This window comes from Eutrigla gurnardus (assembly GCF_963514095.1).
Source record: "Eutrigla gurnardus genome assembly, chromosome: 18".
Lineage (NCBI taxonomy): Eukaryota > Metazoa > Chordata > Actinopteri > Perciformes > Triglidae > Eutrigla > Eutrigla gurnardus.
The window spans coordinates 24,013,920-24,038,924 of record NC_139929.1 but is presented as its reverse complement, the minus strand read 5'-3'; the positions used below and the strand labels follow the sequence as shown (position 1 = coordinate 24,038,924).

General features: G+C 44.3%; 1 protein-coding gene across 1 annotated transcript in view; it reads right to left on the bottom strand.

Annotated features, from left to right (window-relative positions):
- The window catches only part of pde1ca (phosphodiesterase 1C, calmodulin-dependent a), a 190,595-nt gene that overhangs the window by 100,989 nt on the left and 64,601 nt on the right, over positions 1-25,005 (bottom strand). The window contains exons 4-5 of the mRNA XM_084033837.1: positions 22,319-22,446; positions 20,937-21,102 (exon numbers count right to left, since the gene is read on the bottom strand). Of these exons, the coding sequence (XP_083889963.1) occupies positions 20,937-21,102; positions 22,319-22,446 (294 nt within the window). The remainder of the gene's footprint in view (positions 1-20,936; positions 21,103-22,318; positions 22,447-25,005) is intronic.

The window sequence follows — 25,005 nt, the reverse complement described above, 5'->3', positions numbered from 1 at the left end:
TTTTTGCATTATTATTTATTATTATTATTCTCTAAAATCATACATAAACATTTTACTTTTTTAAACTCTTTAATTTCTGCATATCAAAGGCCTCCTACAACAACATCTGAAAGGTAAAATAACTTTTTTTTTAGGTTTTTCTATATCTGGGTCTTACAGGGTTAAAAGAGTGGGTCATGTTGATCCCTAGATATTGAAAACTTTCTGGAGAGAAATTAAAAGGAATCTGTCCCTGCGTGAGTGTTTTGGCTTTGGAGTTAATTGGGAAACAGACAGATCTGTTTCGATCTCACTCTGACCGTCACTACGGTCTAAAAAGGAATGATCACCTTCGTTCTGCCTATCACCGAGACCATATGTCAAAATAGTCATGTCCATGACCTCCGGAAGCAGAACGACCTGCGTTAATAAATAGCAGAGAATGCTCCCGGGTCAGTCTCTTTTCCCTTCACGCCTCAGAGACCTGTGTTTGTGAGTATCGAAGAGACTTCTGTAAGGTAAGACATTCCACTTACGTAATTCGCTACCTGCGTGGTACGGGTGCATATTTTGCCCCCGAGGATTGGAGTGGTGTGTTTTTCTTGTCAGCTAAGCTAGCTGTTGTTTGGCTTAGTTTACCGTTTGTTGAGCGCTAGTTCCGGGTATTTTGTGTTGTTTATACAGTGCCTATACGGCTGTTCGCAGCTGTGGGCTTCGTGCGAGCCCACTGGGTGCGTTCGCGCACTGGTGTGGGCCGCCGTGCGGTCTTCTGTGCTTTACTGTTGTTGCAGCCGAAGTTTTTCGTGAGTCTGCCTGTCATCTTCGTGTTTTACTGCATTGTGCAGCCGGATTTTGTGTTAGCCTGTCAGTTTGCTGCAGGCCACCTAGCGCTGTAGCTTATTGTTTGTTTATCATTACACGGTAAGTAATTCCGTTGTTGTAATACTTTGTGGTACTCTAGCCTGCTTGTGCAGTGAGAGGTTTATTGTTTATATTGTTGCACGGTAAGTAATTACGTTGCTGTAACATCTTGTGTTACTCCAGCCTGCTTGTGCAGTGAGTGGTTTATTGTTTGAGTGTTACCTGGATTTATTTCTGAGGTGTTCTCTGTCATTGTTAGCCTGTTGTTTGGCTTTGCACTTTCTGTTTCGGTGCGTTGCGCCTCCTCTGCCACGCCCTATACCCCTGTTCGCAGCTGGTGGGGCTAGTGTGCGCCTGCTAGGTGCATTCGTGCGCGGGGTGCGGGCCACCTCTGTGGTTCTGTGGCACCCTAGACTGCTGTTCGCAGTCGGTGGGGCTAGTATGCGCCTGCTAGGTGCATTCGTGAGCTGGTGCGGGCCACCGTAGTACCTTGGTGGACTAGTCGAGGAGGGCTCCAGGCGTCAACGCCACCTAGGCTTCTTGGGTCTGAGATGGCTTCCCACTACTGCAGGATCTGCAGTGCCTCCATGAGTGCCAATGATGGGCACAGAGAGTGCCCCATGTGTCTTGGGGCCGCACACGTCCTGGAGGACGTCGACAACCCCTGCAGCGCTGCCTGCGACCTCTCCAGGGGTGAAAGACAACGCCGGGCCACCCTGATATGCGGCCACGTGCAGGAGGGCCGACGAGAGAGGCGACGCAAGCGGGGCCGACAGCGTGAGTCCCCCCACAGGCCGTCCCATAGAGCTGCACACAGTCCAGCTAAGCGTCTGGCTGAGCTTCCGGCTGAGTGTCCGGCTGAGCGTCCAGCTGAGCGCCTGGCGACAGCTGCAGTGACCGAGGGGTGGTAGCGCGGAGTCGCTCCAGATCCTCTCTGCTCTCCAGGCTCTGGCACAGAAGATGGACAGGCTGGTAGATCGCCGGGCCTCTTCTCCAGATACCCTGCCCCCTGGCCAGGAGGGCACCCGCTCATCCAGGCCTGGGAGCCATGGTGAGGAGGAGGAACGGAGCGAGGCGGATGTGCTATCCCTCTACGCTCCCCAAACAGAGGCAGACCACACAGGAGACGACCTCATGGGAGATCTGCAGACAGGCTCTGCAGAGCTGGGCGACAGCTCCATGGGGGCGGGGAGAGGTCCCCGTCAGCTCCCTGATGTCACGGGTGCTGAGTGCTGCGAACATCCTGGGCCTTGAGGCGCCCACACCTGCTCCGGCTCCCAGGGGAGGCATCTGGGAGGGCATCCCTTGTGCGACCCCACCACCCCCCGTGCCTGTGCCGCCTGACTACACGGCGATGCTGAGGTCTTCATGGGGTAAGTTGATGCAGCGTCCGCAGTTCAATGCAGGCTGCCGCCAGCTAGCAACAGCTACTTACCCCGTGGAGACTGGACTCGGAGACATGCCACCGGTCGAGCCATCGATGGCCGCACTCACGTCTCTGGGCCTTACTGGTGTGTCACCCAACCCACGCTGCCCCCGTAAGGAGTGCGCAAAGACAGACCGCCTGGCCACTCGCACTTTTAACGCAGCAGCACGAGCGGCCCGGATGGGTAACGCTCTGGCTATTACGCCCTGCTGGATGCAGCTCTGTCGTCCCACGCCCAGCTGACGCGGGACGTGGGAGACGCCATGGGTTCCGCTGTGTTGTGCCGCAGGCAGGTTTGGCTGGCACAGACCTCCCTGCCAGAGCCTATCAAGCAGGAGCTGCTGAATCTCCCAGTTGCCCCTGGGCATGTTTTCCATCCAGGATCCCAGGAGGTGCTCGACCGCGCTGAACGTGCTGCAGCGTCGAGGGACGCTGTCCAGCGTGTGTGCCGTAGGCCTGCCTCAACGGTCAGCGGGGTGTCCGTTGGCAGATATAGGCCGCGGCTGCCGGCCCGGCCTCCGCCGAGGGGGAACATCCCACAGGCCTCTGGTGACCAGCGATTTCGCCCACCTGACCAGAGATCAGCCCCATATTCCCGTTCCAGGGGTAGAGGGGGTCAACAGCGGGGCACAGGCAGGGGTGCGGGCCGCGGTAGTGGTCCCGCATAGCGTTCCAGGGGTGCCCGTCGATTGTCCTTCCCAGTTGTCACGGACCTCCTGGGAGGGGATTGTCCCAGACCCTTGGGTCGTAGCCACGGTGGCTCGTGGCTACCGATTGCAATTTCGGCGGCGGCCGGGTCAATGACATGGCATTCATATTACTGTGTCCGGCAGTATAACTTTACTTAAAAATAATTTTAATCAATTCATGACATGCATCAATTTATTATTTAGAACCTATGTAGTTTGACCATATTATCACTACATCATAATAACATATATATTTTATGTTTTGGCATCTCAAACCCCCACAAAGTCAGATGGCGCAACTGTCCTAGCAAATGTACAGACCAAGAAAAGTGTTAAATATATTGTTTGAATGATAATAAATTAAAAAACAAATACTGTGGCATGACTTAATGATTGAGAGCTTTAAAATATATTACATTTAGTAATAATAATATTTTTAAAGTTGTTGCGAAACTTGGAAAAAAATTTGTCCAGGAATTCTCATATGCTCAAATGTCAGGGTGGCGCAACTGCATAAATTAGGCTTTTATTCTGAAGGGCACAGGGACAACAGTACACAGGATATTGCATCAGCCAGAGGACCCCAACTGATTTTTATGGATGGTTAAAAAGGTAGGCATAGCTCTCTGAAATATTGATAAAAATTGCTAGTTTTAACTCATAGCTAAGTTGGTACACTTTACATGTCAGGTGGTACAACCAAGATTTAACTGGGAACATTTTATTTTATCATTAAACTCTTCATTTTATTAAAATAATATATCTACTACCTTGCTAGCAACCGCTAACTTTTATACAGGTGTCTAAGTAGAAGCCTGTTTAATTTGAAATTAGTAGCAAAAATCAGGTGGCGCAACCAGTAGGTCAGGTGGTGCAACTTCAAGGAATGTCACTGTATGACATAAATGATGCTATAAATAAATATAAATGATGCTATTTAATTGTGTATTACATTTCTACAATGTTTATTAGTTTAAAACATTTAAAAAACGTTTTATTATTAAAGTGTATTAATACTTTTTCAATAATTTTAGATGCCACTTTCAAATAAAGAAAAATCAGCACGACACAGGGAGCGCATTAAAAATGATCCAGCTGCAAGAGAAAGATATCTTGCTCAAAGGAGAGAAAGGTAATTAATCATTATAAATCACAATGAACCTCTGACGAACAGTATATTTTGTACTTTTTTTCTTTCACACGGTAGTCAGATATTCAAGATTTTTGACTGGGTATATGCCAATATATTAGTGTGTATCATGTTTTACAGTTATCAAAAGAGGAGGAGAGAGGGAAAAATTGCAAAAGTCCCCATAAGCCAGATGACCAGGGCAGAACAGAAAAGAGTGAGGCAACAGTTGAAGCAAGACCAGAAAAAGCACAGGGAAAGGAAGAGGGTTATCGAGGAAATCCTTAATTTCACACCAGAGTCAATTGAATCGTCTCCTATAGCACAGCGTCAACCCAGCCCTCCTAACAATGACACAGAGGATATTGTCAGTTTAGATGCACAACAACTCAGAGCATCCTCTACACCACAGAGCAGTAACCTGAAATGGCAAAGAGAAAAAGCAGACTTGCGCCGTAAAATGCAAAAAATGAAAAAAGAGATGATAGCTGCTAAAAGAGAATCTGAGAAACTGCGAAAGCGCATGAAAAGATTAAGGGACAAAAAGTCTAGAAAAGGAAATGCAAAATCTGAAAATGAAGGGACCAGATCAAGGAATGCAAAGAAACTTGCCATCCAGAGAAAGGAGAAAGTTGCTGGCTTCCTGTGTCGAGACGAGAACAGTCGCTTACTGCCAGGGAGAAAGGATACCGTCACAAAAAAAAAACAACAACAACAAAGGCTGTGTTAGTTAAACCCTTAATTGAATTACATCAACAATATAATTTGGAAATGCCAAACCACTACAGGCTCTCTTACAGGCAATTTGTTAGATATTGTCCTTTCTTTGTAACGCAGCCCAAAGTTTCAGACAGGAACACTTGTGCATGCTTGGACCATGAGAATGTCAAACTCTTGACTGAAAAACTGCAACAGAAAGGTCTTCTGACAACAGCAAGCATCTCTCAGCTGTTGTCCTCAATTGTGTGCAGTCCAGACAACAAGTCTTGCATGTATCGAGTCTGTACAAAGTGCTGCTATGATGAGGTGGAAGTTGCAATACCCCAGGCAGAAGAGACAGTGACTTGGAATCAGTGGGTAAGAAAACCTGTGACAGACGGGCAAAAGAGCTACATGAATTTTGTCAAAGAAGCACAAACGGGAACATATGCTGAACTGTTGGACCTTTTCAATCGAAAGCTTGACAGCCTGGCCAAACACCAATTCAACTGGTTACACCAGGCCAAAGAGTGCAGGGCTTTAAAAGAGAGCCTCACAGAGGATGAAGTTGTCCTCCATGTGGATTTTTCTGAGAACTTCTCCTGCAAGCTGCACAGTGAAGTGCAAGCTTTTCATTTTGGAGGGAGTCGGAAGCAGGCTACAGTCCACACTTGCGTTGCTTATACAGCAACTGGCTCACAGTCCTATGCCACCATCTCTGCTTCTCTTCGGCACGATGAGAGAGCTGTTTGGGCCCACTTGGAACCAGTGCTAAGGGATGTGACAAAGAATTGCACTACAACTCCCACAATTTTACATGTGATGAGTGATGGTCCAGTCACTCAGTACCGGAATAAAAAAAAATTCTACTTGCTCAGCACCATCCCCTTCCTCGCAGGCTTCCAGCAGGTGACCTGGAACTTTTCTGAGAAGTCCCATGGGAAAGGCGCCCCTGATGGAGTTGGTGGTGCTGTCAAGCGCATTGCTGACTCCGCTGTCCAAAGGGGAGCAGATGTCCAGACACCAGAGGATTTTTACAGCCTTTTAGAAGAGAGAAAGTCAGCAAGTCAAATCAAGTTCTTCTGGGTGAGTGAGGAGAACATCAGAAGGCTTGATGAAGCTGTGCCAGATGCTGTTCCCCCTGTAAAGGGAACGTTGGGGATTCACCAGGTTATGTCTGTAGAACCTGGGCAAATATTGCACAGGGAGATTTCCTGCTTTTGCAGCAGACCACACATCTGCAAGTGCCACAACACCACAGAGGTCATCCTCCAAAAAGCCAGTAGCCAGACCAGTGTCCAAGATGACCATGATCTGATGAATGGGAAGTTCATCTTGGTCAAATATGAAGGCCAGCCATTTGTGGGACAGGTTCTTCGGGTTATTGGTAATGAGCTTGAGGTGAGCTGCATGCAGCAGTTGGGAGAAAAAAATGTGTTTACTTGGCCTCATCCTGCTGACAAAATATTCTATTACACAACTGATGTTCTCCAAGTGATCTCAGAACCAGAGCCTCTTAATTCAAGGCACACCAAGCTAAGCCAAGCAGACTGGGATTGCTTTACTAGGCACACCTGAAATTAGAAAGTAGCCCTCTACATGTGTTGAACCAGAGCCTCTTAATTCAAGGAACACATGGCTAACCTAAACTTACTGGTACTGGGTTAGGATTAGATGGTTATATATTGTGTCAAAATGTTTTTGATTGTTGCCAAAACACAACGTTTTTATTTTGTGTGTAGTTATATTTTACATTGCAGTTGCAATGCATTTAATGTTTTAAAACTACTACTGATTAACTAATTTTTATATATTTGAAAGGACATTTTTCAGTGAACCTAATAAGATGTTTTTAGGGGAATCAAATAAATGTATCAATTCAGTAATAAATATTTTACACTGTAGCTGTATTCTATTCAAGTTGCTATGAATTTGAGGTATTTCATGAATGTTACTATTTCATGTACTGTTTTAAATCAGTTTACTACTTTTGAATTATTGAGTTTTTAAATCAATTAATAATCTATAATTAATAGACACCATTGATTAAAACAACTTTTTTGTGAAATAAAAGTACAGTTATTGAATGCATTTCCTGTCATTATTTATGCTGTCGTCAGGTGGTACAACTGAATAATCAAGTGGTGCAACCGAGTAAAACATTGTTTAAACCCAAAAAATAACAAGTTAAAGTGAAAAAATGGTTGGGAACTATAAAGGTACAAAGCTAATGTATGTCATAGATTTATTTTGATATTTGTACAACAGTTTTTCTGTCTGTTAATTCAAAATTGGATAGTAAAAATATGGAATTCCTGGCCAATAGAATGCAATAATCTTAGATTATTATTAATCCAATACTCAACCTGAATATAATAATGTGTCAGGCCCTGTTGACACACCAAGGTATACCTGTCTAAAATCTCACTGACAATAAATAGAAGAAATATATAGATATTTTTCAAAATATGTGGTTGCGCCACCTGACATTTTTCGGGTGGTGAGGTTGAAAATACAGTCAAAAAATGACTTTAAAAACGTTGAAATTATGTTTTACAAAAAAGACTTGTTGAAATGCATTGTTCCGACTTCAAAAATATGATTTCTAATAAAATAAAATAAACTTTATTAAAATACCTTTTTAAAAGCTTTATTTGTCATTGACCCGGCCCCCTATATTTTCAGGGGTCAAGGTAACGTCTGTACAAGACCCGGTTTTAATGTCCGTACTTGCCAAAGAGGTTCAAGTGTTACTTCTGAAAGGGGCCATCTCAGAAGTACCGCCCAGCGCACAGCTCGCTGGGTTCTACAGCAAGTATTTTATCGTTCCCAAGAAGGACGGCGGTCTTCGGCCTGTTCTCGACCTCAGGCCCTTGAATCGGTATCTCAAGGTGCTGCCCTTCAAGATGGTCCACACAAGGGTGGTGATGCAGTCCATCCGGCAGGGGGAGTGGTTCACGTCTATGGACTTAAAGGACGCCTACTTCCACGTTCCGATTTGCCCGGAACACAGGCCCTTTCTGCGCTTTGCCTTCCAGGGCAGGGCGTTCCAGTTCCAGGTCCTACCTTTCGGCCTTTCACTCTCCCCACGAGTTTTCACTCGCGTGGTGTCAGCCGCTCTGTCCCCCCTCCAGGCTCGCGGCCTGAAGATACTGCCGTATTTAGACGACTGGCTCGTTTGCGCCCCCTCCCGAGAACAGGTAGTGCGCGACACGGAGACTGTTCTGGCCCACATTCAATTCTTGGGCTTCACGGTCAACCACGAGAAGAGCAACCTGCAACCCCGCCAACAGGCAGAGTTCCTCGGTGTCCTTCTCGACTCAGTCGGCATGACGGCATCTCTCACTCCACGGAGAGCAGACAGCTTGCTCGGCATGCTGGGCCATTTCCGCTTGGGCGGTCTCGTGACCGCTCACAGAGTCCAGAAGCTGCTGGGTTTGATGTCTGCAGCTGCAGCGGTAGTTCCTCTTGGCCTGCTGAGGGCACGCCCCCTGCAGTGCTGGTTCAATGCCTTCGGTCTTCACCCGAAGAGCGACAGGTAGGTGAGGCTGCGTGTGTCCCGGGCTTGCATCCGAGCCCTGCGCCCTTGGAGGGACCGGGAGTTCTTGCTCCGAGGTGTCCCCATGGACGTTGGAGCACATAAACGTCCTCGAACTGAAGGCCATCCATCTTGCCTTGCAGAGATTCCTGCCGGTGTTGCAACACCAACACGTTCTCGTGAGGACAGACAGTACTGTGGCGGTGTACTATGTCAATCACCAAGGGGGAACAAGGTCCCAGCGGTGCCTCCAGGTGGCGGAGGGGTTACTGACTTGGGCATAGCCGCGGCTGTCTTCACTGAGGGCAGTGCACATCCCAAGTGTGGAGAACAGAGCAGCCGACATTCTCTCCAGGACGGGGCCACTCCCGGGAGAATGGAGATTGAGCGCGGAGGTCGTAAGCCAGATCTGGATGCGGTACGGGGTCGCACAAGTAGATCTCTTTGCATCGGCGGAGACGACACACTGCCCGGAGTGGTACTCCCTCACAGGGCAGGGGGGCAGTTTGGGCCTGGATGCTCTGTCACAAGAATGGCCGACAGGCTTGTTGTATGCTTTTCCTCCACTACCGCTCATAGCGCAGGTTCTACGGACGATCCAGGAGGGCCATCACTCAGTCTTGCTGGTGGCTCCACGGTGGCCAGCGAGGCCTTGGTTCCCGGACCTGCTCCAGCTGCTGCAGGGTCGTCCATGGCAGTTGCCATGCAGAGCGGATCTTTTGTCACAGGCAGACGGGCGGATCTGGCATCCGAACCCAGGAACCCTCTGTCTGTGGGTCTGGCCCCTGCAGGGCCCGTCGTTGAGCAGGTAGATGTGTCTGTTCAGGACACGCTGAATAACGCCAGGGCTCCATCCACTAGAGCTTACTACGCACTCAGGTGGGGGATCTTTTCAGATTGGTGTGCTGGCATGGGCCTCGAGCCAGCGGCTTGCCCCGTGCCACAAGTTTTGCGTTTCTTGCAGTCTGAACTGGATCAAGGCAAGGCAGCCAGTACTGTGAAAGTCTATGCTTCAGCCATTTCGGCCTTTCACCAGGGTGTGGACAATGGTCCCCTTGGTAGGCATCCCTTGGTTTGCCAGTTCTTGAAGGGAGCCCGCCGGTTGCGTCCAGGTCGCACTTTGCGGGCACCGGGCTGGGATCTGCCCACAGTTTTGACGTCACTTACTGTAGGCCCGTATGAGCCTATTTTAGACGCAGATTTGCGTTCCTTGTCGCTTAAGACTGCCTTTCTATTGGCGCCCTGTTCTGCGAAACGTGTCAGTGAGCTGTGTGCTCTCTCTGTTAGCGACGACTGCCTTAGGTGGCAGGCAGGAGGTGCTAGTGTGTCACTTTGGCCAAATCCAGCTTTCCTGCCAAAGGTTCTTAATCCGCAGTCCATTAACCAGGTTCTGGAGGTGACTCAATTCCAGCCTTCTTCCAACTCACAGGCAGAGCAAGACAAGTTGCTGACCCTGTGCCCAGTCAGGGCCTTGAGGGCCTATCTGGCACGTACACAGTCCTTGCCGAAAGCACACTCTTAGCTTTTCATCTGTTATGGGGCAGCAAGGCAGGGGCTTCCGCTCTCCAAGCAGAGACTCTCGCATTGGCTGGTGGAGGTTATTTCCCATGCTTACAGGGCGCAGGGAATACCGGTTCCTTCTGGTACGAGGGCTCACTCTACCAGGAGTATGGCTACGTCTTGGGCTGCCCTTAGGGGCGTAGCAGCAGACGATATCTGTGCAGCGGCTTCGTGGTCGACGCCATGCACTCTTACCCGTTTTTACAGGGTGGATGTAACTCGCCCACCTCCAGTCGGCGATGCCGCCCTCATGTCCGTGACCGAGCGAGGTTTTAATAATTGATTCTGGGTTCCTCGCGACCCTTTTGGTATGTGTCATCCCTTTTTAGACCGTAGTGACGGTCAGAGTGAGGTCGAAACAGATCGTAGGTTACGAATGTAACTATGGATCTGTGAGACCGAGGGATGACCGTCACTATCCTTGTCGCTCGGACCATCCTGAGGCGTTCAGGGATAGGAGACTGACCCGGGAGCATTCTCTGCTATTTATTAACGCAGGTCGTTCTGCTTCCGGAGGTCATGGACATGACAATTTTGACATATGGTCTCGGTGATAGGCAGAACGAAGGTGATCATTCCTTTTTAGACCGTAGTGACGGTCATCCCTCGGTCTCACAGATCCATAGTTACATTCGTAACCTACGTTTTTTGGAGGTTGATTTTGTAACCTGAAAATGCACAAAAATCATCTAGTATCTGTATTAAATTATTGGCACACGTAACAGGGTCTGTTATGTAAATTAATAGATCATCATTAAAGTTTTTGGTAAAAGTCCTATAGACAGGGAATAGTTAAACATATATAGTAATAACGGGGCTAGTTGAGTGGATAATTTTTTGTAAAATTCAGATGGCAGCCCGTCAGGCCCTGGAGTTTTAGAATGACTCATTTCCCTAATGCTGCTAAGTATTTCCTCTACAGTTATTGGCTGATTTAGTGATAACCGTGTTGCTGTATCTATAGTGGGTATTTCTATGCTATCAAAAAAAATATTCATGTTCAAGTCCGTTGGAAGGGGCTCAGAAGTGTATAGATTGGAATAAAATAATTTAAAAGCTGCATTGATCTCCAGAGGAGATGTTGTAAGACCAGTTGACTGGGTGTTGATTCGGGGGATGTGTCGTGATGCTGCTTGATGTTTGAGCTGGAGAGCCAGCAGCCGACTAGCCTTGTCGCCATACTCATACCACCTGCCTTTAGATCTTAGTACAGTATATTCAGCCTTCCCCGTCGAAGAGAGATCAAACTGAGTTTGGAGGTTAACTTTTCGTTGGTACAGCTCTGGGGTGGGATTTATTGCATATTGCCTATCACATTCGGATAATTTATCCATTATGTCAGTTTGCTTCTTTCTGCGCAGTTTATTAGAATGAGAGGAATAAGAAATTATTTGTCCTCTGATTGTAACTTTGAGGCTTTCCCAAAGTAGCGATGAACTAACGTCTTCTGAGCGGTTAAAACACAGAAAGTCTTTAATAGCTTCTTTTATGGAAGAGCAAAATGCATCACTAGACAACAGCGATGTATTGAGTCTCCATTGTGGAGTCCCTGCCGAAGGGGAGTCAAATCTGAAATCTAGTAAGACCGGGGAGTGGTCTGATATGACTATCGCTGAGTATTCAATAACATGTACAGATGGTAATAGTACTTTATCGATAAAAAAATAGTCTATCCTTGAGTAGACATGGTGCACGTGAGAATAAAAGGAATAGACTCTAGTATCTTTATGTAAGGATCTCCAGGGGTCACAGCTTCCATAATCTACCATGAAAGATTGCAGTGTTGTCGCCATTTTTTATAAACTGGTCCCTCTAGGGCTTGAGCAATCTAGCTGAGTGTTCATTACACAGTTTAGGTCTCCTCCTAAAATCAAATAATGCGTATCCATATTTGGAAGTGAAGATAAAAGTGTGGACATGAACTGGCTGTCATCAAAATTAGGAGCGTAGACACAGACTAATATAACAGGTAAGTGAAACAGTCTGCCCGAGACCATGATGAAACGTCCATTACAGTCAGGTACTATGCTTTCTGGTATGAACTGAATCATTTTCGAAATCAAAATAGCTGCCCCTCTGGCCTTTGAGTCAAATACTGAGTGAAATATCTGTCCTACCCACGGTCGTCGGAGCCTTGTATGATCATTTATCTTGAGGTGGGTTTCTTGGAGGAAGACGATGTCAGCACTGAGGAGTTTAAGATGTTGAAAGACTTTTGCTCTCTTAACAGGGCCATTTAATCCTCTCACATTCCATGAAATGAATTTAACTTGAAGCTTATCTGTCTTATTAGAAGAAGTCTCTTCACTCATATAGGCCTACCAGATGACACTTGAGAAAAATGTAACCAAATAAAAGGAAGTATATAAAGCCAGCTGTACTCAAAACATTGGATACTGACGACATTTGTATTCCAAGAGTGTGACCAACATACCCCCCCCATATTTCCCAACCCAAAAAGAAAAACGATGAAAAAAAAAAAAAAAAACGCTCAGCAGCATTAGAACAGTCTGCTGGTTTTTCCAAAGCCTATGCTCGTCCTTCGGTCGAAGCGAGCAGCAGGTCTACAACACAATTGCACTTCCGACAATGGAGTAGAGTGTGTCCCTTTATCTAACATAAGACGTAGCAGGAATTTGCTCCCAATATTGAACCCATACATTACACGTGCAAACTATAAGAAAACATCATGTAAAGTTAAACTTCACTCTACATTTACCCAAATGCACTCAAACATTTTCAGAGTACTTGAACACAAAAGTCTCCTTTAACTTTTAATAATGCAAAACATGAGTCAGGCAGATTAATTATGTGAGCTCAGCGCCAGCTATCACTCACCCTGTTTAGTGTTCGTATATTCAAACCTTTCAGCTGGTTGGCATCTGTTAACCTTGTTCTTCCCCACTGGTTGGAGAGTTCCCTTTAGTCTTTTCATAGAAACCTTCTGCCGCAGCTGGAGTATCAAAGAGATGTTTGCTGCCGTTGACAGTGATGCAAAGACAAGCCGGGTAGCGCAAGGAAAAAGCGATTCCAGCGGCGTAAAGCTTAGCTTTAATGTCCCTGAATGTCGCTCGTTGCTTGGCCAGATTCGCACTCAAGAAAAACAAGATTTTGTTACCGTTAAACTTGATGTCATCCCTCTGCAACCTTGCCCAGCGGAACACACGTTCCTTGTCCTGATACCGGAGGAATCTGACCAGGATGGCTCGGGGACGTTGTCCCGCTTTGGGGCGAGGGTACGGTGCGCCCTGTCCAGCTCTGGTGGTTCAGGGAAGATGTCATTTCCAACAACCGTCTGAAGAAGCCGTGAGCTGAATTCCACCGGTGAGCCTCCTTCCAGCCCCTCGGGCAAGCCGACGATTCTTAGGTTTGCCGTCTGCAGCGATTCTCGAGATCCTCTGTTTTGGATGCTAGCGCCGCGTTAGCTTTCTCCAACTGGCCGACTCTCTTAGCTCGGCTAACTCGTCACTGTGGGCGGTTAGCGTGTCCTCAATGGTCGTTATCTTTTGGCTAATAGAGTCCAGTACGGCTCTGATGGTTTCAAGCGACGTCCGTATAGGCATGAGGGAGGTCTCCAGCAACGCGGAGAGGTTCATTTTTAGTTCTGCCGTCAAGCTTGCCCTGTGTTTATCAAGTTCTTGTACAAGGCTAGTGAGGGTTAACGAGTCCTCCACGTTAGCCATTGTTGCTACCTGAGCTGGAGAGGAGGCCTTTTGTACCTGTTGCAGCTTCTTCTTCGGCGGCATCCTATACTTTACTCTATGTAAATGTTTTAATACAATTGTACTAATCTGCAAAACCCAATAAAAAAAGTTTGAAAAAAAAAAAAAGAAGTTACAGCTCTATAATTAATCCCTTGTTGAATAAATGTAGTCACTCCACCTCCTGTAGTATCCCTGTCTTTGTGCACTGCTGTGTATCCATATATAATGAAATCGAGTGATGATTTTAACCAGGTTTCTTGTATACAGATGCTATTTGGTTTAACATATAAATGCTTAGGTTCCTGACCATTAGCGATTAGGCTCCTAGCACTGAATAATAGACAAAGTCATTTGGATTGTGAATCTTCTATGTCTATCCCTGCGAGTAGGACATCATTTATCGTTTCTATAGTTATTTCCCCAATACCAATGTACTTTATTTCTGTGCCGCTCTTTTGATGATTTTAATTCTCTAGACTCTAGAGAGAGAGAGAGAGAGTATATTAGTGGTGGGCGTGGATTATTTTTTTTAATCTAAATTAATCTCACTGTAATCTTGGAATTAATCTAGATTAAAATGGCTCATTTGAATTCTGCCAAAGGCATTCATAATATGTATGTGCTACCTAAATAATGATTAACTAACTAATTCTGCATTGCATAAGGTGCAAACAACCTTAGTCTTGTCGAGGTTTCCATTGGGAAGCTTCTTAAAAATGAATTTTCCCTGAAGCAAACCCGGCGGCTTCATAGCTGCATCCATGTCAGCACGTCACGTTTGATGTGGAGCTGCAACTTTTTCAGTATGACACATTTCGCCGGCATGCCAGATCTTTCATTGAACCTGCAGTCATTCACCAGTGGAAAACATTACAGGATGTGATGCTGCAGTGGCTCAGTCAGGAGAGCAAAGTCATACTTGGTGGCGACATGAGAGCTGACTCTCCAGGTATTTACACATCAATGAAATAGTGCAGTTTATCCAGGTTTGTGATATTTTGTGAAGTTCAAAGTAGAGTGACATTATGAAAATGCCACATATAATAAAAAAGGATTGATATGTGATGACTAAGAACACATTTTTTTCAGGGCACTCTGCGAAATTTGGGAGTTATACAATGATGGATCTTAACTCAAACACAGTTTTGGACATCGAGTTGGTGAGTGATTAAAATTCAAATTGTAACAAGGTTATTCAGTGAAATTTGAAAATGTCCATTTGCCTTTTGCTAATACTGTTTATTTTGTTTGTTTTTTGGGGCTGGGGTGACAGAGCAATGAGGTTGGTGGTAGTTACTAGGGATGAGCGAGTACAGCATTATCTGTATCTGTATCTGTATCTGTTAACCATATGAATTATCTGTATCTGTACTCGGAGTGGGCGGGGCCTAACCCGGAACTGGGCGGGGCCTAACCCGGAAGTGGGCGGGATTTAACCCGGAAGTGGGTCTGGTTGTCTTGAAATGAGCGAGGTTTTAACTGGTATGTTATTTTAAGCATGCAATTGATATGGGCTGATCAGAAATTGTTATTTATTGCTGATTAGAAAACTATTTACAGGACAGCATCAGCATTGAGCTTCAGATCAATGGTTTTGATCACGATAGCAAACAAACTATTTACAGAACAAGTTTTGCAACAATGAATACAACACATGCGGTTGCAATTATCAAGTAAAATGTAATGAACAAGAGTTTTCATACTCAACAATAACTTTTTTCTTTTAACTTTAATTTTTTTTATGATCAGTGTGATCTTTTTTTTATATATATATATATTTTTTTTCCCACACCAGGTGTGTGTGTGTGTGTGTGTGTGTGTGTAGCTTGATTTCCAATATTTATACCACTACCAGCTTTATTTTTTCACGAAATACAGCAAGAAAGTGTTAGAGCCAGGCAGCCAGATGACGGTTAAAAAAAGAAAAAGAAAAATCTCCGACAGGCAGAGACGCAACGCGAGTCGGCACCACGTCTGAACGAAGTACCAGAACTCTACTAGTTCATAAGTAAGTACCAACCTAAGTAATAACAAACCTGAAGCTGAAGAAAGAAACCCTAAACATTAACGGAAAACGACCCGCGAACCTGAGTGACTGAGGGAGAGACAGAGCGCTGTTCTGTGTGTGAGTGATCAGAGCGGACACAACAACACATCTGCGAGTGTGTAGGGGAGGGGCTGTAGCATATCACAGGACGCAGACACAGTCAGCTACCCAATGAGGATTTTTATTTAATCCGAGCACAGATATTGACTCGTATTACTCGTATAATACTCGTACTCGGCAAAAGTGCTTTATCCGTACCGGATACTCGTTTCAGCCGAGTATCTGGCTCAACTCTAGTAGTTACCACATGGAAAAAGAAGGCTTGAGGAGGAGTCTGGCATTGCTGCAAGAACATTAATCTCATTAATCTCGACTGCATTGTTACTGACCGTCATCCACAAATTCAAAGGTTGATCAGGGAGAGAAACATCACCTATGGAAAGCCGTTTGAGTATTTATTCAATATCCTTGATATCAGACTTAAGGTCCATGTACTAGTAAGCTTTTTGTCCTCACTAGTAAGACAATTTGGCGCACTAGTAGAACTACTAGGGCGCACTAGTAGAATGAATGTGTCTTACTAGTAAAACATTTTCCACTACTAGTGCCACTTTTGGCCTACTAGTGCGCAATCAAACCCTACTACTAAACTACTGTGCTGCACTAGTAACACTACTAGGCCCTACTAGTAGGCATGTGTCACGCACTAGTAGCCTCCTGGACCCTACTAGTAGCACCAAAATGTCCACTAGTAGCACTAGTAAGACATTTTTTACCTCACTATTACTACTAGTAACAGCGAGAATGCCCACTAGTAGTACTAGTAAGAGCCAAAATGTCCACTAGTAGCACTAGTAAGATGTTTTTGACCTTACTAGTACTACTAGTGAGGGTCAACATGTCTACTAGTAATACTAGTACGTGTCTTTTGACTCACTAGTACTACTAGTGAGGTCCAATGTGCCTACTAGTACTACTAGTAAGGTGTTTTTTACCTCACTAGTACTACTAGCATGGCCCAAATTGTCTACTAGTACTGCTAGTGAGAGCCACAGCAACCACTAGTAGCACTAGTTGGGATATTTTGGACCATACTAGTACTACTAGTAAGGGAGAAATGCTCACTAGTTGAACTAGTAGAAGCCAAAATGCTTACTAGTAACACTAGTTGCACAAAATGTTAATGGAAAGGTGGGAAAGAATGCATTGAGGCTTCCTATTGGCTCTCTAATTCAAAATAAATAGTGCCGACCAATCAAGACTCAGGATTTTGTCATTATCCCACCTGCTTAATTTGCATTTTGCACACTAGTACTACATGTTGGCCTGACGAAATTCAACTAGTGACACTAGTGGATTCATGGCGCAGCTTACATGTTAATTAGTATGTACCAAACCTTCGACTAGTAGTACTAGTACGGCATTTGTGATGTTACTAGTACAACTAGTTTGGGCCAGAATGTCTACTAGTACTACTAGTAACAGGCAAAATGTCTACTAGTAGCACTAGTAAGATATTCATGACCTTACTAGTACTACTAGTAGAGGGCAACATGTCTACTAGTAGTACTAGTAACAGCCAAAATGTCTACTAGCACTAGTAAGGGCCAAAATGTGTACTAGTAGCACTAGTAAGTGGCAAAATATTCACTAGTAGCACTAGTGGGGGACTTTTGCACCTTACTAGTAGTACTAGTAACATCAAAAATGCTCACTAGTGTTACTAGTGGACATTCTAGCCATTTCTTGTGTACATGTAAGTTGCAAGACGCAGCCACTAGTAGTACTAGTGGACTGCATGCAAATGAAGAAGGTGGGACATGGATTTTGATTGGTGAATGTTCAAACCGTGTGCTTGAGGACTTAAAGGGGCAGCTCTGAATACTTAAAGGGGCAGCTCTGAATAACAGTGTTTAGCAGCAGTCATTTTGGAAGATATGTCAACTTGTTTCGTATTATTATAAAATTAAAATTAACTGAATGCATTTCTAATATTAAAAGGGTTATTAATTAGGTCATTTATTTATGTTTCTTTAGTATTTTTTGTTTATTCATGTTTATTATATATATTATATTACTTACAAATCAATATCAATTTGATCTCCATTTGTAGGAATTAAAATATTCTAAGCTAATCTAGAAATAGATAGACAGATAGATAGATAAATTGATAGATAGATTTAGTGGCTAAGATATGCCCAGAATTATTTTTGTAATAGTTTTTGTCATTACTTTGGTCCCACTAGTACTAATAGGGGCACTAGTGCTACTAGTAGGATATCAGATATCCTAGTTGCGTCTATATCTGATATCCTAGTCACACTAGTGGCTACTAGTCAGATCAGATACTACTAGTCAGGTCAGATCAGATATCCTAGTCACGTCGCACTAGTAGGATATCTGATATCCTAGTTGCACTAGTGGCTACTAGTAGGATATCTGATATCCTAGTCGCACTAGTGGCTACTAGTAGGATATCAGATATCCTAGTCGCGTCGCACTAGTAGGATATCTGATAGTGGCACTAGTGGCTACTAGTAGGATATCAGATATCCTACTAGTGCGACGCGACTACTAGTGCGACGCGACTAGGATATCTGATATCCTACTAGTAGCCACTAGTGGCAACTAGTAGGATATCTGATATCCTAGTCGCACTAGTGGCTACTAGTAGGATCAGATATCCTACTAGTGCGACGCGACTACTAGTGCGACGCGACTAGGATATCTGATATCCTACTAGTAGCCACGCAACTAGTCGCACTAGTGGCTACTAGTAGGATATCAGATATCCACTAGTGGCTACTAGTAGGATATCAGATATCCTAGTCGCGTCGCACTAGTAGGATATCTGATATCCTCCTAGTAGCCACTAGTGCGACTAGGATATCCTAGTCACTAGTGGCTACTAGTAGGATATCAGATATCCTGGATATCCGCTGCTCGGAATCCAGCCGATAAATACACACCTGAACACCGCCGATTTGTCGGCCCTTAAGCCCCCAAGGCTGTCTGAAAAGCCCTCGGAGCTCACTCAAACACCGGGCAGCACACGGCCCCGCGAATCCACACATGCGGACTCTCCGTCGGACTCAAAACTCTAGGACGCGCCACCCGAAATACTGCCCGTAAATAGGCAATCGAAACGGGCCGAATTGTCGGGCCTCATGCCCTCAGACCTGGGTGAAAAGCGCTTGGACCTCACGCAAACACCGGGCAGCCCACGGCCCAGCCAACCCACAATTACACACCGCAAACCTGAACCTCTGCTCCGTCCGGAGAACCGTAAACCCTCGGACGCGTTGCAGGGGATTCCCTCCCGGCACCACCAGTCTCCGTTTGTTCAGTCCCGGTTCTCAGCTCCAGCGGGGGCTATCTCGGTCTCCACAAACGCTCGTTCACGTTCTGCCCTTTGAGCATCCCTCTCGCGCAATTCTTCCTCTGTATGTTCAGGCTCGTACAGGTATGGTTGGGTTTGGGTGGAAAAAACTCCTCATCAGAGTCTTCAAATGTTTCAGTATATTCTCCAAAAGTGGCCATTTCTGTGAGATTGAAGAAACTAGCACTGCAGGCTACTCTGTGTCTGTAGCAATGACAGCAGGAAAACAAACTATTATAGAACCGGTAACTTATAAGTGCTAGGTGATATCAGTCCGCCGCTGCCATAGCCTACTAGGAAGTATGACACGCTGCTGCTGCTGCTGAGATATAAATCCTTAAAAATGCATCGTTGGTTTTATTTCAAACATTCTATCAACACAGATATGTACATCGATAGTCTGCCGTTACAATTGATTTGCCTTGGGTGCACTGTGGAGTTAGTATGATTGTTTCTAATGCCATGCTAACTAGAACCATTGACTTGCGCTAGCCATAGCACAAGCGAACTCGGCAACTAGAAGAAGTGAATGAAATGTCTTGAAAACGTCTCCAGACGTCTCGAACACACCGGCTGAGTTGGAAAATAGGTCTTATGTCCAAAATTCCGAACTATCCCTTTAATAAATGTATTATAAACGTATTATTCTCCTTGACCTTTTGACCCGAAGTCGTCAAACCAACTCTGATGCATACAGGTGGATGTCCCACATGTGCCACAAGGCTTATTTTTCAGATATATGACCTTTTGAATTTTGAATGTTAAATGAATGTCCAATATAAAACCAACTGAGATAGCCTCACCTCCACTCACTTTCCCTGACTTGTACGGTTATTTTGTCTGTGGTGTGAGTGCATACACCGCCGAGCGGTTTCACTCGTATAAGTTGTTGGAAGCCCACATTCAATTAACCAATGGATAGGTTCAAGACTTGGAGATTTAAAAAACTGACGAACTGCGGGAACATCGTTAGCGACCTTTCCTTTAGCATGCTTAGCTAGATAGTTTTTAATGAGAATACATCACTTCATTCTGTACTCAGTCTTTTCATTTACTGTTATTTATGTTCTCAGGTCTTACACTCGCAGCGCCTCAGCCAGCCTGGACGATCATAAGCAGCACTGTGAAGGTGGAGTGAGCCCACTGCACCTGTATGGCCGGAGCTGCGGAGACCTGCATTCACGTTGATGCTCTGTTCCAGTTCAACACCAGTTCAAAATACAATTTCAATAATCACCATGTAGTAATATTCTCTTGCCATGTCAATCAAAAACTGAACATTATTATCTTTTCAAAGGCAGAATTTAAGGCACAGCTGTAGTATTGGCTCACATTATATTGTACAAGTGGTCAGAATGTTATGGCTGATCGGTGTGTACGCACTTGTGAATTGAGGTATTTCCGGTTTTGCAATACAATTTCGCGTCATTTCCAAGTTCCATAAGTTTCCATCCTTGTATTTCTCTCTGAATTGGCTATGTCGGAGCTTTAGAGGAACACTTGAACGCAGCATGTGTTCACGTGCTGCAATGGGGAAACGCCTCCCTGCCAGTAAATATCCAGCATCCCGGAAACAAGACGGCTGAGCAGGTAACACCGTCAGTTAAAAACAGTTGTCTCTCGTTGATGCCTTCCACCTACCGGTGCAGAAAACACAAGAACACAACAAGTGCAGTGGGACGCTTATTGCTAAAGATTTGCAGCCCATTCTCGTAGTTGCAGGCTTTCATCACCTAATCAAAACGCTTGATCCATGCTACACTTTACAGTACTAACGTAATTCCCGACTTCTATTAAACAACAGAAAGGCATCGACGTGTTTTCTGCTATAGCCTCTCAGTGTCTCAGTGTGGATGGTGAGGTGAATTTGATCATAAAATACTAGATGTGGATAGCACCATATTACATATGAAACCAAAGCAAACCTCTCCACAAAGATGCCGGCCTGTACTGCATGGACGATGCTGCGGAAGCGAGGCTTGTCTTCATTGCGGTGCCGTATCAGACCTCGCTGACGTGTAAAAGTTGAAGCCAGCCAGTCCCGAACCTCTGATGGTACAGAGTCTGACTGGATGTCACTCAACTCATCGTCTGGATCCACCAGTCGCCTGCAGGGGAGGCATATTCAAAACAAACTTAAACATGCAAATGATAGTCTGACTTAATCACACTTCTCTCCACATCTGTTGATAGATGATTTCACATCATCAGCAACATAGATTGTTCCATCTCTGGGTTAGGGTTCACTCACCAATCACTATATTGTGGCGTTGTGCATTTCTTCAAGCTTTATACGATTGGATTGCATTGAATTGAATATGAGGCTGATGAAACACATCAATGAAACATTTTTGGTTCTTCACTGTATCACAATTAAGATAAGATGCTCTTTATTATCCGGAAGGAAATTTGTCTGAGCTAAAAGTTCCAAGTACAGCTGCACATAAACAACATACATAGTGGCAGAAGCAACAATACAGTGAAGATAGCATTGTAAGGGACATAAAAGAAGAAATAAAACATTGAAATTAAAACCTAGAAACAATCCTTGAAATCCTAAAAAAACATGAGGGATGGGTAATCTAAAATAAAAAGGGATAACTGCTTCCCAAACTCAGGGATAATGTGTCTGAGGCTGCTTTTTTAAGAGAATGGATTTGATTAATTTTAAACCTGCTGGCTCTGAAACATTTTCCTGATGGTAGAAGTTCATCTTCATGGTGTGTTGGGTCATTGAGTATCCTGTGTGCCTGTTGCATTTCCTTTCCATCACAGATGGATTGAAGAGGTGGCTGACATTTGTGTCCTATGATTTTCATTGCAGTTTTCACCAGGTTCACAATTGTTTTTTTTATTGGACACTTAAGGTGCCAAACCAGGCTGCCATGCCATATCTAATAATACTTTAAAAGATGGCGTGTAAAAATAACAACACTTTGTTCCTATTGACTACGAACAGCCTGTACCTCTTGAGGAAATTAGTTCTTTGAGCCAGCTTACCACAAAGAAACTCCACATGTTCACACCATTTAAGTTTGTCATGCAAGATTATTCCTAAGTATTTATAGGAGCACAGCTGCAATCTATTGTAGCAGTGTCATGGTTTCTCACCCTTGGGGCCCAAATATAATTTCTTGTTTCATTAGTGTTTAGGATGAAATGGTGACTGTCAGGATTTAAATAAGGTGATTTCATGGTATTCTCATGGTACATTGAGAGACAGTCATCACTGAGCAGCAAGCGTAAGATTATTTTGTCATTTGAACATTTAACGACATGATTATTTGGTTTCTTGCTTGAACTGAACTGAAATCTACTTTCCTGGTTTCCTCAATGTACAGAGATTCAAGGACTGAAGCGGCATACTCCAGGTTCTTCTTCAGGTCCACCACAGATGCTTCCCCCCTCTCCAGCTGCTTCAAAAGACATCGCAACCTGTAACATCAACATCAGCATCACCACTTAATTTAAACATCCCTGGCATGCTTGATTTCAGGGAGACATACAGCTTGTTACAACGATTACAATGGCTTCAACCTTCCCCGTTCATCCATAACATAAAGAACTTGGAACACCTTCACCATAATCTGTGTTTTACCATATTATATACTGCAGAAGACACTATTGTGTCCTTATGTCAAAGAAAGAGTAATGGCATGTTCACACCAACCACTAAGTTCATTTTTTACTTATTCCTAAGCAAACCTGTATTATTCATTTTCCTAGACACACTGGAGAAAGGATGGGGCAGTATTTATTCAATGCCATGTCTTAATAAAATGGAGTACTTTAATGTTAATTTTGTTGCTTCCAAATTCATTCTCTTATGGATAAATCTTAGAGCTTACTGAAAACGACTAAAAAAGAAAATAATAAAAAAAAATAGTCGTGGCAACTTAATTCCATAGCTTCCAGTCAGCTGTGTGACTTTCTAAATAAAAACTGTCTACTTGAAGACTGCCAGTCAGGATTTAGAGTACATTATAGTGACTCCACTAGACAGCACTGGTGAATATTACAAATTACCTTCTAATTGCTTCGGACAAAGGACTGCTAGATCTTAGTTTTGGGTTTGACACTATTAACCATGAGATCCTATTATGTAGACTGGAAACATTAAATTCATTGAGCTGGTTTAACTCCTATTTATCCAATAGATCTCAGTTTGTTCATGTTAATGAAAAATCCTCCATGTGCACTGAAGTTAGATATGGTGTTCCACAAGGTTCTGTGCTCAGATCAACTCAACTTTTCAATTCAATATGCTTCCTTTAGGCAACATCAACAGAAGACACTATTTAAACTTTCATTATGTAGATGATATTCAATTATATCTATTGATCAATCCTGAAGAAACCAATCAGCGAGTCAAACTCCAGGTATGTATTGATGATATGAAAACCTGGATGACTGCAATTTCCTGATGTTAAACTCAGATAAAACGGAAGTTATTGTTCTTCAGCATAAACTCTTCTGAAGATTTAGCTACTATTAATGTGATTGCCATTGCCCCAAATAGTACCTTAAGAGACCTTAGAGTTATCTTTGATCAGGGTCTGTCCTGTAACTCACATATAAAACAAATTACGCGGATAGCCTTCTTTGACCTGCATAACATTACTAAAAGCAGGACCATGCTGACTCAAAAAGATGCAGAAAAACGAATCTATGCATTTGTTACCTCAAGGCTGGATTATTGTAATTCCTTGTTATCAGGCTGTTCCAATAAATCCCTTAAATCTCTCCAGCTGGTCCAGAATTCCGCAGTGCGTGTTTTAACTTAAACTAGCTTCCCTGCACAGGCTCCCAATAAAATCTAGAATAGAATGTAAAATTCTTCTCCTCACCTATAAGGCTCTTAATGGTCAGGCACCATCATATCTTCTACACTCTCAGAATAAAGGGTTACTTGTAGTGCTAGAGCGGGTGTCAGAGCTTTCAGCAATCAAGTTTCTCTTCTGTGGAACCAACGCTCATAGTTAGGGCTGGGTCAGGTTTGCTTTGAATATATGGGATTTATAATTATACACTGAACCTATCTCTCTCCCTCTCTCCCACTCCCACTCACTCACTCACTCACTCACTCACTCACTCACTCACTCACTCTCTCTCTCTCTCTGTGTATGTTCCCCGGAGTCCCTGTGCTTTCTTGTCTTGCAGGTCTCCCTGGATCATGGTACAACCTGATCCTGACTGCACAGACTTGTTTGACTCTTACTACTAGTATTTTTAAGGCGTCTGACTATTGATTGAAATCTGCATCTCTACTACTCGCCAGGAGTCTGGCTGTGCTTTCTTGTCCACTGAGGTCCTGACTGACATTAATCTAGAAGTAGTAGTCTAGAAGGAAGTGAAGGCTCGGGATCATCACCCAGAGGGAGGAAGTCAGACTTTACTCCTGCCCTTCCACTTTCTGTGTCTCCGGGAAAAAACAAACAGCAACAACCTCAGTGCTAGCAACTTATACTTATGCCCAATGTTGAACCGTTTTCTGACATGGCCGTCATCAGTTGGAGTTGTTTTGATACATCTCTTAACTCTGGCAGTGACATGCACCAGTGACATGGACTTGACCGACGTACTGATCCGTTCCACGTCACACGAGCTTCGGTGATATTGGTTTATTCATTTATTGCAAGCGCTACAAACAGCTAGCAAATCGTCTGTGTTTTTAATTAGTCCAGTGAGCTCCTCCAAAGCTAAAGTATAGACAGGACAGACCATCAAATTGTGTTTTTTGTTCTCGTCACACAGTCGACATACGTTTTTTAACGTTTTATGCAGTTTTTTTAAGTGGGGAATCAGACAATTTAATGATGGGGCTCGACGTTCCATCGAAGTTTCCTTCACTATTTTGCTGCCGCACAACAGCAGCTTCCGGAGCTTTGCACCGCGCAAGACTATTATGATTTGTTGAAAGAAATACAAACAAGCCAGAGCGATTTTTCCCCGATCCCTGAGATGTAATATACTATAGCCAGTAGGGGTGTGACG